Here is a 15383-nt window from a genome sequence, read left to right on the forward strand (position 1 = left end):
ATAGTTCACACCGCCCGACACCGTCGCTGAAGCAGCCGTAGTTACTACTATGGCTGCCATTGTGCTGAAGAGATCACCGAAGTAACTGCCGTGGCAAGTACTATTGCTTCTATTGTAACTGCCATGGTCTCGCTGTGGCTGCCACTGACGCCACTGTTGGCTGAACCACTAGGGCTGCAGCGGCTTCTAAAGCAGCAACTTTTTACACTGGTGTTTCTGTGGTCTCCTCGCCATGTCTACCATCGCCGCAGACATCGTCGTGTGCGAAACCAGACTTTGAGGTCCTGTAAGTCCTCCACTGGCTACAGCTCGTCGAACCATCTCATGTGCTAACCCTCTAAGTAATCTGAAGCCGTGGATGCACTACGCCAGGGAAGGAAAGCAGCTGCTGAAAAGATTACCTATTAAGAGGTACTAACTAGCATCTCCTCCTTAGAGGTGAGCCCCAGCATTGCACCTTGGCTGAAAGCCAATGAGCGTTATCCCAAACACAACGAAAACGCTTCGCAACGCCTGCCTGAACACCCCAGATGCTACCACTGCAACGTCTGCTGCCGACGATAGTGTTCTTCCACGCCTGTTCAGCAGCTACTTCCCTCCTCTGTCTTCAGCGTCTCTGCGGCCAATTCGGGAACGCACATTTCAATACCAAAGTTAAAGTACTGAACTGAAGCCAAAAATTTGAAATGGTTGAAGGAGGCCTTCCTTGTACTGAAAAAGAAGCGATCATCAGTTTGGTTTCAACGCTTCAAAGTGGGAATTGGGACAAACAGGAAGTCAAAAAAATTAGAAGATCATTTAAAAAATCAACCAACAAAGGGACGCAATAATAATGCACCTGCGCGATTCCGGGACTTCACCCGTAGCAATTCTGCACGCGGTAACCGCGGTATCAAAAACTGCCGCTGCAATTGGCCGACAACCGAATCCCTTTGCCGCTGCTGCTGGTGTAGCCGGAGTACTATCACGTCAGTCACAAGGGCTGCCAAAATTGTGTTAATGCAGCCAAAAACGCTGCTGTCATTGCCGCCACAGTCTGCTGCAGCTAGCGTAGCTGGCGGTACAGCTGCTGGCGCCGGGCCTGTTCATATTGCTCAGCCAGCGCCGTCGGAATAGCTGCGCCCGGCCTCAACTCCGCCTGCAACATCAGCTGAAACTAAGTCATCAAAGTCAACACCACCAATAAAGATGAACATGTTCTAACATAAGAAGTACAACACGAAAATGCAACAGACGAACGCTAAAACTGTCGATGCTACCGTAGCGGACTGACCTTGACCACGTCGTTCTCCCTGATGTCATAGTCCAGCGGGCATTTGCTCAGGTTAATTTGCACGGTATACTGTTCCCGCTGCAACAGGAAAAGGGGTAAGAACAACCACGCTGCAGACGGTGCAGTATGCCGGCCATGCTCTACTATACAAGCCATTCTCCTGGTTACATCCAACAGCAGCAACTGCAACGTATCCAGCATGGGCAACGCCCGCACCAGGCAACGTACTGAATAGAATAGCAGTAAGTCTCCCTCATCGACGCCTACGTTCCTGCTATAGCTCTCAGATAGACGGCTGTACACACATGGACCACAGAAGAGAGCATCGAAAGAGGTAGGGCAACTTGGCGGTAAGCTGGCTTGTTCTCTAAACTTTTCGAGCCGCTGGGCCATAAACACCGCTTACAGCTAATCGTCCATACAAATGCTCCTATACACAAGTGGCTCAGGACTTACGAAAAGGGCGTCATCATGCTTGCATTAAAACGAAGACGCGGAAGATATGGTGCTTCCTCAGAGCCTTCAAATCACAAATCGTCAGCCTTCAACTCTCAAACGTGTCCCTTAATATCCGTGTGCGAGATTTAAAATACAAACCGTGAATAATCCCCCTTAAATCTTTGGCCCTACAAGTTACGGTCACTCAATGCGTTGCTCAAAAACCCTGGTCGCACCTACCTTCAATAAAAAGCGATATCCAAACCTTCTGGGCATACTGTAGAGATGGCCTGGACTCAGCATAGAGCTGCAGCTGTCCCCGCTGCATACCGTAATCCAAGGGACTCAAATCCGGCAAGAGCTGAGAGAGCATACACGAACCCTCCAAACCCAAATTACTGAGCTCCATACCTCTTCAACAGCCAGATGCACGCTACTACTGGCCTATTCTGAGAACTTCGACCCGGCTGCAAGCCGCACAAACACTGTCTTCCACATGCTACGAACCATAAGAACGCCTCGGCCCTAGATGAACCCATAGCTCATATAAATGGACACTCAGCCTGCGGAATGCGCACTTACTCTCGTAACAATCTTTCGCTTGACCCACAAAAACTCCACAACGTCGTCACGCAGGCCGGCCTGGTCCTTGTAGTACCTCATCAGCTTCCTGCATGGGAAATGGCACTCTTGAGCTATTCTCTATGTCCTCCTCATTAACCGTTATTCCCACTGAAGAGCAAACTTGCCTCTTCAGCTACTAGCCGTGATACCACAAGCACCTGCATGCTGGCACGTTACTGTTCAGCCCGCTCTATGTCTATGCACTGCGTATCTACTGACCTGAATGGCACAGCTAGTGGCATCCGATAAGTGAGGGGGTTTGGTGTAAGGCCGTGTACGTAAACATCAAGCTGAGCCATATGCCCTGCTAAAGCTGCTGCAGCTGCTGCTGCTGCTATGTCTGGAGGTAGACTCCTGCCGTCCAACGAAGGACCAAGTAATCCCCCAACCAGCCCTCGATCATCCCACATTCGTATTCCTGCAGGCACATCACCTGCTGCTCCTGCGCCAGCAGTGGCAACAGCACTGTCAAAAGCATCACGAGCTGCTGCTGCTGCGGCTTGCCGCTGAGTCTCGCTTGCCGGCGTTCTATAACCGCTTGGGGACGGAGAAGCTTCTTCTGTTGCTGCAGGGCTGCTCGGCTGCTGCTGTTGCTGCCGCTGTTGCTGCTGCTGCTGTTCCGGTTCCTGCTGTTGATGCTGTTGCTGCAACCGCTGCTGCAGGGACGATGGCGTAATCCGGGCACGTCTTTGACCCGTCACTAGAAACTGTTGGTAAAGGAAGTGTGGCCTGGCATCCGCCGTTCCCGACGGTGGTTCTGCCTGACGCGCCAGACCAGGCGCTTCCTCCTCCTGCCCTTGCTGCCGCCGTTGCTGCAGATGCTGCTCAGGTTGTGGCTGCTGCGGTGAATTTTGCTCCTGCTGACCTGGCGCTGCCGCTGCATCCCGTGGCAGGGCAGGGACGCTCTGCTGCAGCTGCTGCTGGAGTTGCTCCTGCAAGTGCTGCTGTAGCAGCTGCTGAAGCTGAATATGTTGTTGGGCGAATTCAGCCTGTTGCTGCTCATCATGAAAGGGGTTTTGCTGATGTGGCTCGTGATTCATCATATGGTGCGCCTCCAGAACTTCCAACAGCAACAGTGTTTGCAGCGCTGCAGGGAACGACAGGCACTGCAGCACCACAGTTTACGCATGTGTAGCGCAAACCCCAAAATATGCAGAAAGAAGACGCTAAATAAACACCCTGATGCGCCAACGGCGACACAACAAAAAAGAGGGCAGACAACTAAATAGCCACCTCACCATGAGAACCTCCGACTTCACTTATCCGCCTGAGGAGTGGTAGCAGGAAATTCGTTGCCGTGGCACCTGCAGCTGCTGCGGCAGCGGCCGCCAAGGGTGAACCTGCCGCAGCTGTATCGGGTGCATACAGGGACGCTAGCCTGGGAAGTAAGAGAGAGGCGCGCAAACGGTCCATAAACATGTGGTGGGGCACCGGCACCTCTGCTTGCTGTACACCGCGCTGTTGTATTTGTTGCTCAGCCACCGGCATCTGTTCATGCACTAACGGCGAGGCCTGCGGCTGTGCATCCGTTTGCTCCTGCTGCTGCTGCTGCTGCTCCTGCCAAGAATGCTGACGCTGCTGCATTTCGCTGCGTGAAGCAACGACAGGCAACGGCAGTACTTCCTGCTGTCGCTGCAATCCTGGCTCGCGAGCTGACATGACACTACTCCTAACTGACTCTTGCTGTTGCTGCTGCGGCTGAGGTGGTTGCTCCTGCTGCAAAAGGTACTGCAGCTGCTGAAGTTGCCGCTGCTGTGCTGGGCTTATCTGCTGCTGAGGCTGAGCCGGGATTTGTGTCCAGCTCCCGAGCTGATGAGGAGTGCTGCCCTGGCCTACCTGCTCCTGCTGCTGCCGGTATCCCTGGTGCTGGTGATACTGTTGCTGGTGCTGCCACTGCAGATGCTGTTGCCGTGCGAGATGCTCTTGTTGCCACTGCTGTTGCTGGTGCTCGATATGACTGGGTTGTCCTTGCTGGCGTCGATTTCCCCAAACTTCCTGATTGTCGTGCTGCCGTTGCACGAGCGGCTGCTGCTGCTGTTGCTGCTGCTCATGCTGCTGTTGCTGGTGTTCCCGTTGTTGGCCCTGTTGCTGTCGCTCGTGCTGCTCCCTCTGCAAATGTTGCTGCAACTGCACGTATCGTTCGCTTTGGCGCTGCTCTTCCTCTTGCCGATGCCTTTGCTGCACGTTAGATGGCCGTTGCAACTGCTCATCGTTCGGAGGAGGCTGCGGGGAATGGCGCTCCCCTCCTGGGTAAGAGGGCGCCGAAGGGGGGCTCGGCTGCTGCTCTTCACTCAATATAACCACTTCTGGCTTTCTACCTGCATTAGCAAAAGCAAAAAACTGCGCGGGACGAAGCTAGCAATTCGACATGATGCAGCTAACTTCTGCTACAGCAGCATGCAGACAAGCCAAGCAGAGACAGCAAAACACACGTTATAGAAAGCAGCGGCAAGAACGGATATGCCGAGAAAATAGGACAAATGATGTTGTTTAGAGCAAGATACTAGCCATACCGACGAGAATTACAAAGACACAAAAACGTGAAGCCACAGGCATAAACACAGAAACAACGCATACGAAAAAAGAAAGCAATATACGGAAGTATTAAGTATAAAAGTACACAACATTCCACAATACAAACGAAGAGGATTGTGAAGGAATCCTGGCATAATGGGGATCATGTAAACCGATGCCGCCACTTGGAGACATACAAGCTGAGGTGACACAAAAAACGAGGGGATGATAGTGAAAGCAAAAGCCGATACAGATAGCACACAAAACATATTCGTGGGGAACATATTCCAATATAAGGTGGAGCAAATAAGGAATGGCCAGAAGGCAACAGGAAAACGAGGCGAAAATCATGGGAACACGCGAAAAAGCCAAATAATGCAATGAAGCAATTACAAACCCCACTAAAAGCACACGAGGAACAGCGGAAGAATAAAACCAAGAGGGGGAGCAAGCGCTTTTGCAGAGGAGTAAAAAGGGATCGGAAAAACAAAGAGAAAACTGACAGATAAAGCGCAGGCAAAATGATGCGGAAGTGAGGACATCGCACAAAGGACAGGTATACGCCCGCAAGGTCGCGCGAAGTGTGGAGAAACCCAAGAACCAGCCAACAGAATGAACGGCAGAGAGACCACTGGAGTCTGGCAGCAATGCTGCAACGTGTACGCTGCTGCTCTCACCAAAGGCTCTCGACACTGACTTGGCCAAATTCGAATAAGCAGCGATCGAAAACGTAAATTTGCGCGCCTCTTCGCTCACCGCCGCTACAAACTGAATAGCCTACAGACGCAACAGCAGCAGCACTAATAGCAGCGGTCACAACAAGCACTACAATAGCTGAATTAGCAACAGCTTACTGTGCTACAGCAGTAACACAAGCACAATTGGCTTTCCAGTCAGGTCCAATGGAAGCCTCACTAGTGGCGACACGGAGCCTGGTACGGTGATCAGGCTGCAGTCAATCTCTCTGGCCAGCTGCAGTAGTGGAAGGTAGCTTGCTAGGCGTGGCAGCTCCAGATCCTCCTCCCGTAACCGCAAAATACTCGTGTAGCGATGCACAACAGCTGCACTGCAGTGCGCCCGGCAGACCTGAACAAGAGAGACGGGAAAGAATAGATTCAAAAAGCTAGAAATGGACGTGTAATCAATGGTGCGTGTGAACGATTTCGGCATGGAATAGCCCGAAAGAACAGACAACATGAGGTCTACACAGTGGGTGGCCAAGATTCTGAGGACTCACAAAGTTACTTCCCCCATTCAGTTTATACAAAAACCCCAACTCGCTGACAGCAAGCACCCGCCATAGCCGCCACAGGGGGCACGTACACATACCCGCACGGACACAAACTGACACTTAAAGTGGGCAGCACACATGAAGCGAAAAAACGCATTCCTACGACTGCTGCTCCTGCTGCGATGCTGCACCTGCTGCTCGCTAACCTGTCTAAAAACGAAGAAATCTGGCAGCGTCAAGAAGCAGCAAATTTCCCCCAATAGAGCCGCAGACAAACCTAATCGCCTAGATCCCTGTTGTTGCTGCTCCTGCTGCCTCCCCGTCAAGTGTTGCTGTCCGCTCGGCGCTTCTGAACCCAAGCAGTTTAGCATGGCCTCTCGTGTATCTGTGAAAGTTAGAAGTGGTTTCTGTCGCAGTAGTGGGATATGAACATATCTCCTGCACAGGGGGATGACCACAGTGTGCTGCTGCTGTTGCACCAGCCGATGCTGCACTCCTTGTTCCTGCTGCTGCTCTGGAAGAGATGAGAGACCGCACTCACGCTTGCTGCCACCACAAGCATGCGACCGCGGTAGATGATGCTGCTGCTCACGCTGCGACTGCTTCTGTTGGCGCATGTCCTCTTCTTTCTTTTCCTGCACCTCGTCTTGAAGGACCTGCCCGCCCTCCCTGTTGCGGTGTTTGTTTGGTCTGCTGCTGCTGCATGACGCGTTGCCTGTCGTGGAGGATGGAGACGGCGGGGCTTCTCGAGAGTTTGCTGCGGTTGTATTAGTGCCGTTGTTGTTATTGCTGCTGCTGCTGCTGCTGAGCTCTGCTGCCGCAGCAAGTACTGCAGCAGCAAGCCGCTTCCGCGCTGCCAGTGCTGCTGGAGGGAATGCCAGCGGCGATGGAGGCTCAGGAGTTGAGAGACACTTCGACTGGGGAGGAGGCGGAGCTGTCCTGTGAGTTCTCCTGGTCCCTTCTGCCGGCGTTGCACTACCTAGTGGAGAATCCTGATCCTCTGGGCTGCCTCGACCCTGTCCTGCAGCTGCCATTGCCACCGCTGCCGTTGTCGTCCTAGTTTGGTGATGCTGCGAGCGAGGCCGCAATGGCAGCACTAAAGACGACGGAAGACATCCCTGAGCTGGCGCCGCTGCTTTTGCGGCTGCCCTCCCCATGGGTGAGGGCCCGCCGGGTTCCATCGTAATGGAGAAGGGGCTAGTATCACTGTCGCTGCATGCTGTGCAGCTGCTGCTGCTGCTCCATATGCTCGGGCTCATCTCGTTTTGCTGCTCCGCGCTGCTGTTGCTGCTGTGGCTGCTGCACCTGTGGCTGCTCGTGCGCCTGCGACGACCCCTGCCGTTTGCTTCTTGTCGCGGCCATCGTTGCATCCTTCGCGGGTGTGTGCGGGGAAGAGACGGTTCATGGAGGTGCTGCTGCTGCTGCTGCTGCTCTTCTACGGGAGGGTAGCTGCTACGGTCAGACATATCAAGAAGCAAGGGAGAAGAAACCAGCTCCTTGAGCATCTGCTGCTGCTCCTGCATGTGTTGCAGCAGGTGCTGTAACACTTGTTGCAGTTTTTGTTGCTGCTCTTCGCAGTCCTCTTGGTCGTCAGCAGAAGTAATAGGCAATATCTGGGTCCCGTTTGAGTCCAGAAGTTGTTGCTGCTGGCACTGCTGCTGTGGTGGGTTCAGTTGTTGCTGCCGAGCAAGTAACGACAGCGAAGTGACAGGCAGTAATTTGAAAGACTCCATGCAGAACACGTTGATACGCTGCTGCTGGAGAAGTGCAGCAGCAGCAGCGAACCCCGACTGGACGTCCCCAAAAATATCTAAAGGCGGTGCACGCCTCCTCCCTGCTCCGCCAATGGAACCGATAGCGGCAGCAGCTCCGTCGGGATCCTCAGAAGCATCAACGGGAGGCGCAGCAGCAGCCGCCAGCGCAGCAGCTGTAAGCACGGGACGGAAAATCGCGACGCCTGGGATGCCCGCCGTGATAACTCCTTCTACTGCTGATTCTGCAGACCCATTAGGAACAAACGGACGCCCCCCCGCAGCTGCTGCAGCTGCAATAGCCGCTGCTGCTGCAGCCCCTGCACCACGACCTCTAATTCCCAAAGCATCTGCTGTGGCCTGCATCAGCCTCTGTTGCTGCCGTAGCTGCAACTGTAGCTCTGCGGGAAGCAAGATGTTAGTCGGAGCGTATACACAAACGCATGACCCCCAAAACTCGCTCTGCATGTACTGATGTAGCAGCTGTTGCTGCTGCTGCCTCAAGACAAGTGCAATAGCCTCGTGCAGTGTTCTTGGCTCCTCTTGATCCAACATGTGGTTGTGGTGCTGTACCAGTTGTTGCTGTTGCACCACGGCCTGTAGAAAGCGCCTGCGTTGCTGCTCTCCCCGAGCACCTAGCCCTTGCTGCTGGTGAAAATCCTCGTGCTGGTGGCGCTGGTAGAGTTCACGACGACGCTGCTGCGGCTGAACCTCACTGACTGGCTGCTGCTGCCCTTGGGACATGTGAGCATGCTGTTGCCGGTGCTGCTGTTGCTGCAGGCGCAGTAACACAGCCAAGCGCTTCTGTACCCGCGACCCTTCAGTCTCTCGTGTAAAATGGATTTGGACGCTTACAGGGAATGGCGGGCCGAAGCCAACCAACACCTTAATGCCATTTCTACAGCCAGCCCTACTATTGCTCAAGTTGAGGGCACTACTGGCATCTGTATCGTTGCAGCAGCTCTCGATACTGCTGCAAACACCCTCGCAGAAGCTGCCGCTGATGCCGTTTACGCAACGGTAGATGCAGCCGCATGGTTTGAAGCAGGCACCGTTATTGCCAGCAGCACTTGGCACCACCCTTCCACGTGGGTTGGAGTTATCCTGGCTACTGCTAGTATTTGCCAAGCCGTTGCTACTGATGCAACGGCCACGTAAAGAAAACAGCACAGCGTGTCTGTTGGGAATAATAAAGTTCCTGCTGCGAGCTGCAGTGTCCCCCGCTCCCTGCGTTGGTTCGCCTGTATCGCCCAGGCGCTGCGACGGTGCTCGCTGCGACAGCCCACGGTCTGGTGCTGCGCCGGCAACTGGAAGTGCCGCGGCAACTCCAGCATCTGCAAACACCGCAGCAGCAGCAGCGTCGAGCTCTGACGACCCCACATCCGCTGCAGCTGCTGCTGCTACTCTTGCTGCTGCGCTGCCGTTGCTGTTGTTGCCCCTCCTGCAACTGCTACTGGAGCCCAAAGCCCCTGGGATCCCCGGTAGGTTGTCGCTCTTCGTGACACAAAGCAGCAGCGGCAACGATTCCTTTGGCATGACGCAGCGGTTCCTCGCGGCAACTGCGTAAAGGTGGCTCTCCGCTGCACTTAATGGCAGCTTCTGCTGTAGCTGCTGTTTTCGCTGTTGATCTTCCAGCGACTCGCCGGTCAAGTGACGCAGCCATTGTCGGACGCTTACAATCGTTAGCGATCCAAGCTGAAGACTTTCGGCTGGAGGCCACTCTGCAGCACCAACGGCAACTGCATCATCGCCAGGTCTGTCTGCTTCTGGCGGTGCTGCCGTGTCTGACTCAATGCGGCCGCCGTCCCTTGGCAGAGCTGTAATGCTACTGCTGCTACCGTTTCTGCTGCTACTGCTTCCGCTCCCGCTGCTGCTGTTGGATCTGCGAGGTTGCGGCCGCGCAATGGGAAGAATGACACGCGCAGCAACGCCAGCTGCCGCACCTGCACCTCCCTTCGCAGCTGCCAGTCTCTTGCTGCTGCGTCTCCCTGACGGCGTCGGACTGCTCTGCAACCCCGCAGAGCCTCTTCCTGCTGCTGCCGCCGCTCGTAAGGGCCGTTTACACCGGAGCGGCTGAGCTGCTGTTGCTGCGATTGTTGCCTCCGTCGTCGACATTCGCCTTGAGGTACCCCTGCCTTTTGCTGCTGCTGCCGTGTTGGCACTGTCTCCCGTCTGTGTTTCACCCGAACAATCAGGTTTCTCCCCTTGTTGCTGCTCTTGCTGTCGATGCTGCCGATTCGCAATCGAACCCCTTCCAGGGGTCCCCCCCTGGCACCCAGCTGCGGCGAAAGAGCAGCTGCAACCGTGGTCACTACTACTGCTGCTCTCGCGGATAACCCGGAGCCACATCAAACTGCAGCCATCGCAATGCATCCGTGAAGGACGCCCGACAAAGTCCCTATCTGTCATTGCTGCAGCAGCAGCAGCAGCCGTGGCCGCCGTCCCTATGTCAGCAGCCAGCAAGGTCTCCTCGTCCCCCGAAAGTGCGTCCGATTCTTGCTGCCGTCGCCGCTGTTGCCGTTGATGCTGCTGCTCTGATTGCTGCTGGGACAGCCGCTGATGTTGCTGCTGTGGCTGCAGCTCTTGCTGCGACTGTTGCTGCTCCCGCCGCCGCTCTTCCGGCTGTAAATGTAGTTGCTGCTGAAACTGCTGCTGCGGCTGTTGCTGCTGTTGTTCCTGCTGCTGCGGCTGATGCTGCTGCTGCAGCGGCTGGCGTTGCTCCCCCTGCCCCTGGTGTTGTGGCTCTTCCTGCTGCTGCGGCTGTTGCGCCTGATGCCCCTGCTGATGTTGGCGTTGTCGTTGTTGCTGTAGCTCTTGGCGATCCTGCTCTTGCTGTTGCTGCTGCCTCTGCCGCCGCTGCGAACGCTGCTGCTGCAAGAAGCGCCGCAGCCTAAAAAAACGCCGCAGAGGGGGCTCATTGGACTGCAGCACAATCTGTTTCGTGCGCAGCCCGGCAGCAGCAACAGCCGCAAGCGCATTCGCTGCTGCTCCTGCCGCTGCCTTCAGCAGCAGATGCCTCTGAGCCATCAGACTAACAACCAAGAGTCCCCTCACCGAGAAAGTGGGATAACTTTTCTCCCACGCACCAAGGGATATTAAGTTTCTGATACTGCTGCTCTCCACCGCTGCGGTGCCTGGGCCCAAAACTCGCCAGCCGTTGCTGCTCCTCCTGCATAAACAGCAGCTGCCGCACCGGCACACACCACGTCCCGCCGCCGCCGTCCCGCGGTTTCGTGGCTGAACACCGGGTAGCAAGAAAGGCGCCTTATCCGCTGCACCTTCGCCGGTCAATGCGTTCCCTGCTGCTGCTGCTGCTGCTGCGATTTCCACAGCCTCCACCAGCAGAGGTGAAGCCAAACAGATAGCCTGACCGTGGGCAACCACCACGGCTTGTCTGTGCAAATCCACATCAGCAGCAACAGTGGTCGCCAATGAGGACGCCCTTCGGCAGTGACACTGCTGCGCAAAAGCCTTGCAACTGGCGCTCTGACTAGCGATCAAGACACCGCGGCAAGCGGGACCCAGATGCATGATGCTAATGCGATCAGTCATACTAACGCACAAGAAAAGGCCAAAGCACGTCACGGGTGCACCCGCTCACACAGATATGGGAACATACTTCGAAGTATCATCATGTTGACAAGGATACTTCAGCCGGCGAGGCAAAAGGACCAGCATCAATGGCTCAAGAGATGGTTCGTTCGGTGAGGAGAGCTGCAACGGAACAACACGACACCCACATGCCCACAAGCACAAGCTGCTGCTCTTGCGTTGCTGCTGGGCCCGCTGCTAGCCCGCCGTTCCATCATATGTCTTGCTACCGTTATACCATTTGCTGCTGCCGAACTGTGGCCACCGCCATGCAGCATTCTGCAGTTGCTACTGCTACTACTCACCAAGCTGCCGCAGCGCAAACACATAGAGCGGTTGCGGAGCTAGCTACAGCTACAGTCGCATCTGCTGCTTCTGCCTTTGTCCCTGCTCGCCAAGATGCCGCAGCATTTACAGTTACGCCCCTAGCTACTGCTCTCCTTGTACCTCTGCTATTTTCATTCCACTATGCTATTCTATCGGCCATCACATGCCACCCGCGTGCCCTTGCCTGTCCTGACGCTTCACCTGCTGCTGCGCTCCGTTCCCGCTTGCAATGCTGCTCTAGTGGTTGTGCACCTAAAAATCCAAGCTAACACTACGAGCGCTACAGCTGCTTCCCACCAAGCTGCCTAAGCATTCCTACAGTTTTTGTGCAAAACACAGTGAAGCCCCTGTCGACTTTTCGTGGCGTGCACCTCTCGTCAATAATACAACTGCCGCCGCTATCCCCCCAGTGCGGGCGGCACAACAAATAGCTCTGCTTTACTCGCTACTACCACGGCTTCATAAAAATGCTGATACAACGCCTTCATATGGCGCAACTAGCACCCTACTACTGCCGATGCCGGCGTGAAAATTGCAGTTGCCGCTTCTTACCAAGTGCGCGACATCTTGCAATGACATCCAATCCGATGGAGCGGAGAGTGGCAGAGAATGGTAATGCACGTAAGACACACGCGATAGCATTAGGGGTAACGTAAGCTTGCTGCCGTTGCAGGCTTTTCCCCCAGTCCCACCACCTTGTTCTGCTGCGGCCAGTCTCGCTGCTGTGGCGCAGCAACGCAACACCGCACCCTCCGATGCCGCTGACAATGCTGCAGTTCTTGCAGCTTCCGTAAGACCTGCGATTTCTGCCTGTGCTGCTGCCGTTGCAGCAGCTGCTGCCGCTGACTCTGGCATGAACCACGATCCGTTCCAGCCACCGAACTGAGTGGCAGCAGCGGCAGCTGCTGCTGTTGCTGCTGCAGCCATATCTGATGCATTGCGCGGCGGCTTCACCGCCGCAGCTGCTGGAGCACTTGAGGTGGTGCAGCTGCTGCTGCTGTTGGGGTCAGCCTCAGTACTGCCCTTCTCGTGGCCATTCGGAGGGCCTAACGCCAGGGCATCCCTAGGGCACGTGTCAGCCGCTTTTTCAGTGGCAGTAACGGCAGCTGTAACAGCGGCGGCGACAATCGCGTGTGCTGCTTCCCATTCCTCTAGTCTTCTCTGGCCAATGGCTCCCAAGGCACAAAGCCCAGCTTCCTCAAACAAATCTGCAAGTGCCAATTTCGCCGCAAAGTGTGGTAGGCCCAAGAGCAGTAACAGCTGCAGAAGCTGCTGCACGGCAAAGGAATGCAGCATGCGGTACTCGCGGCAGCGGCGCAGCTGCTGTTGACGCTGGTCTACAGCTGCTGCTGCCGCTGCTGCCTCCTTAACAGGCGACAGAACAGCCACTGGGCTGTCCAACAGCAGTACATGTGGAAGGAAGCTGCCGCGCTGCTCTTGCATGCGCTCCTGCGCATGAAGACGTTGCCTCCGCCTGTGCTGCAGCCGCAGGATTCTCTCGTGGATCTGCCTGAGCAGCTCGTGCTGCTCGTACAGCAGCACATCTTCCTGTCGCCATTGCAGCAGTACCCGAATATCAGATCCTGTCATCAACAAACTGCTGTTGCTCTTCAGTCGTAACAAATTGAGCTGAAGGCGCTTCTCAGCTGCGGCTGCCGCCGCAGCTGCTGCGGCCTCCACACATGCAGTTGCAGTGGATGTCAAACTGTTGATCGAGATCCGGCGACGGCCCCCGGCAAGCGAAGATCTATGTGCTGGAACTGCTGCCGCTTCACATTCTACTGGTGCAGCTGCTGTCTGTGTTGCTCCATCAGACCCACTGGCACCGGCATCCACTGCGCACGTTCCCCCTGCTGCTCCCTGCACTGTTGCTCCCGCCAGTCTGCCAAAGGCGCGCCCTGCGCCGTCCGTTAGATCGCCTAAAAGGTTGCCATGGCTACGGCCGCGGCTGCCGGCGCCACCAAGACCGCAGCAGCAGCCGCCGTTGCTGCCACAGTTGTGGCTGTTGCCGCCCCTGCCGCTGCCACTGCTGCTGCCGCTGCCGCCGCCACTGCCGCTGCCTCCACCGTTCTTGTGGCTGCAGCTAGGGCTATGGGCAGCGCCCCTTGCTCCAGAAGTCGAATCTGCCGATCCCGAGGCCGTCCCCGCCTCGTGGAACCCCTTTTGGCCCCCCGCCGTTGCTGCCGCCGCATCGCAGTCAAAAGATGCAGCAGCAGCGCGCAGACGCACCCCAAGGGTTGTGGAGGCGATACCTCCGGAAGCCAGTGACCTGCTTATCTCAAGGGTGCTGCTTGCTGCTGCTGCTGCTTGTAGCGGGTCGCTTTCCACGGATGAATGTGCAGCCGCTGCAATCACCGTGTGGGCCTGCTGCACAGCTCGCGCCGCAAGTCGCATACATAGCTCCGCAAACTGCTGCTGCTGTTGCCGGACGCTTTCATCCACCAAGAAATGTCGAAGCCGTTCCACCTCGGAAGGCATTCGGGGGGTGTTTGACGGCGTCGCCGTTGTGGACCCTCCAGGTGGTGATGACGTCACTTCCGCCGCTGCCGCTGGGACGCAGCGTTGCGTCGCTTGCGTGGAGCAAGGCGACTGAAAATGTTCAGATAATCCAGTTCCTCCGGTAGTTGAGTCCCCCTGCTGCCGACCATTTGCCGTAGTAGCAGCAGCAGTTGCAGTTGCAGGACTCCCCGTTGCAACTCCCTCCAGCTCACGTGGAGGTTCTCCTGCAGCACTTCCTGCTTCTCCTGATGCAGCAGATGCTGCAGAACCCCCTATACCTTCCATTGGCTAAAAGGACGGCGCATTGCACCGCCGGCACGGCCCGTCGCAGCAGTTGCTGCTCCTGGCAGTGCCGCAGCAGCTGATGCTGCTGCTTCCGCGGCGTACCTGCCTCTTTCCCACTACAAATTGGCACACTACACCTATAATAAAGCTCTAAGAATGAGATTGTCTGCCATCATCAGTTGCCGCTGCTTCAGCAGCAGCAACACACTGTGTCGTGGCTCAGCCTCAGTGGCACAGCCCTTGGCGACGTGAACTGTGGCGTTGCAGCTGCCGCTGAAGAACATACGGGGCACAATATAAGCCAAGCAGTTGATATTTAAGAAAAAAACAAGCTGTGTGTGGTGGCCGTTGATCGTTTCTCGCGCATGAGACGACGCTGGTGTTGACCGGTGCCTCGTCTGCACCGGGCTGGAGCAGGAGCTGTTGCTGCTGCTGCTCCGGGGGGGTGTCTGCAGCAGCGGGAGCTGCCGCTGCTTTCCCCCCCACTGCGCCTCATCGCCTTGTGCTGATTGAGCGGTGCCTTCCACTCAAAACAAAGTTGCCTTTGGTTTTTATGGCTTACATTAACAACGCTTATCAATAGGAGACAGGTTTCTGTGCCTTACGTGCCGCACAGAGCAAGTGTGCGGTAGGATCAAGTTTTTACCATTACAACTTCCGCATCTCCTCGGCAGGCAGTGGCGGCGCGATACGAGGCCGCAGCAGCGGTTTTGCTGCTTCTTCTTTGTAGGCTTGGCGTTGGAGCGCCTTCCTTCAAGAAGGCGGCCTCATAACAGGAATAAACACCACGAGCGACGAAGTTGCTACAGCTGCGGCACCGGAGTCACCGTCCGTCTCAAACGAGGGCCTC

General features: G+C 56.0%; 1 protein-coding gene across 1 annotated transcript; it reads right to left on the reverse strand.

Moving 5' to 3' along the window:
* Positions 1–1045: 1045 nt before the first annotated feature.
* ENH_00059740 (Ubiquitin domain at the C-terminus, related) lies at positions 1046–14533 on the reverse strand (the record flags this gene model as incomplete). Its single annotated transcript, XM_013577060.1, is given in 15 exon segments — positions 1046–1138; positions 1274–1351; positions 1502–1568; positions 1730–1793; positions 1952–2072; positions 2294–2381; positions 2555–3422; positions 3574–4653; positions 5527–5626; positions 5765–5935; positions 6287–9511; positions 9517–10110; positions 10169–11225; positions 11451–11545; positions 12302–14533. Coding segments are annotated over 15 exon segments (9933 nt in total).
* Positions 14534–15383: the final 850 nt, after the last annotated feature.

The sequence above is a fragment of the Eimeria necatrix genome, genomic scaffold, assembly GCF_000499385.1.
Source record: "Eimeria necatrix Houghton genomic scaffold, Enh_scaff50, whole genome shotgun sequence".
NCBI classification, from domain to species: domain Eukaryota; phylum Apicomplexa; class Conoidasida; order Eucoccidiorida; family Eimeriidae; genus Eimeria; species Eimeria necatrix.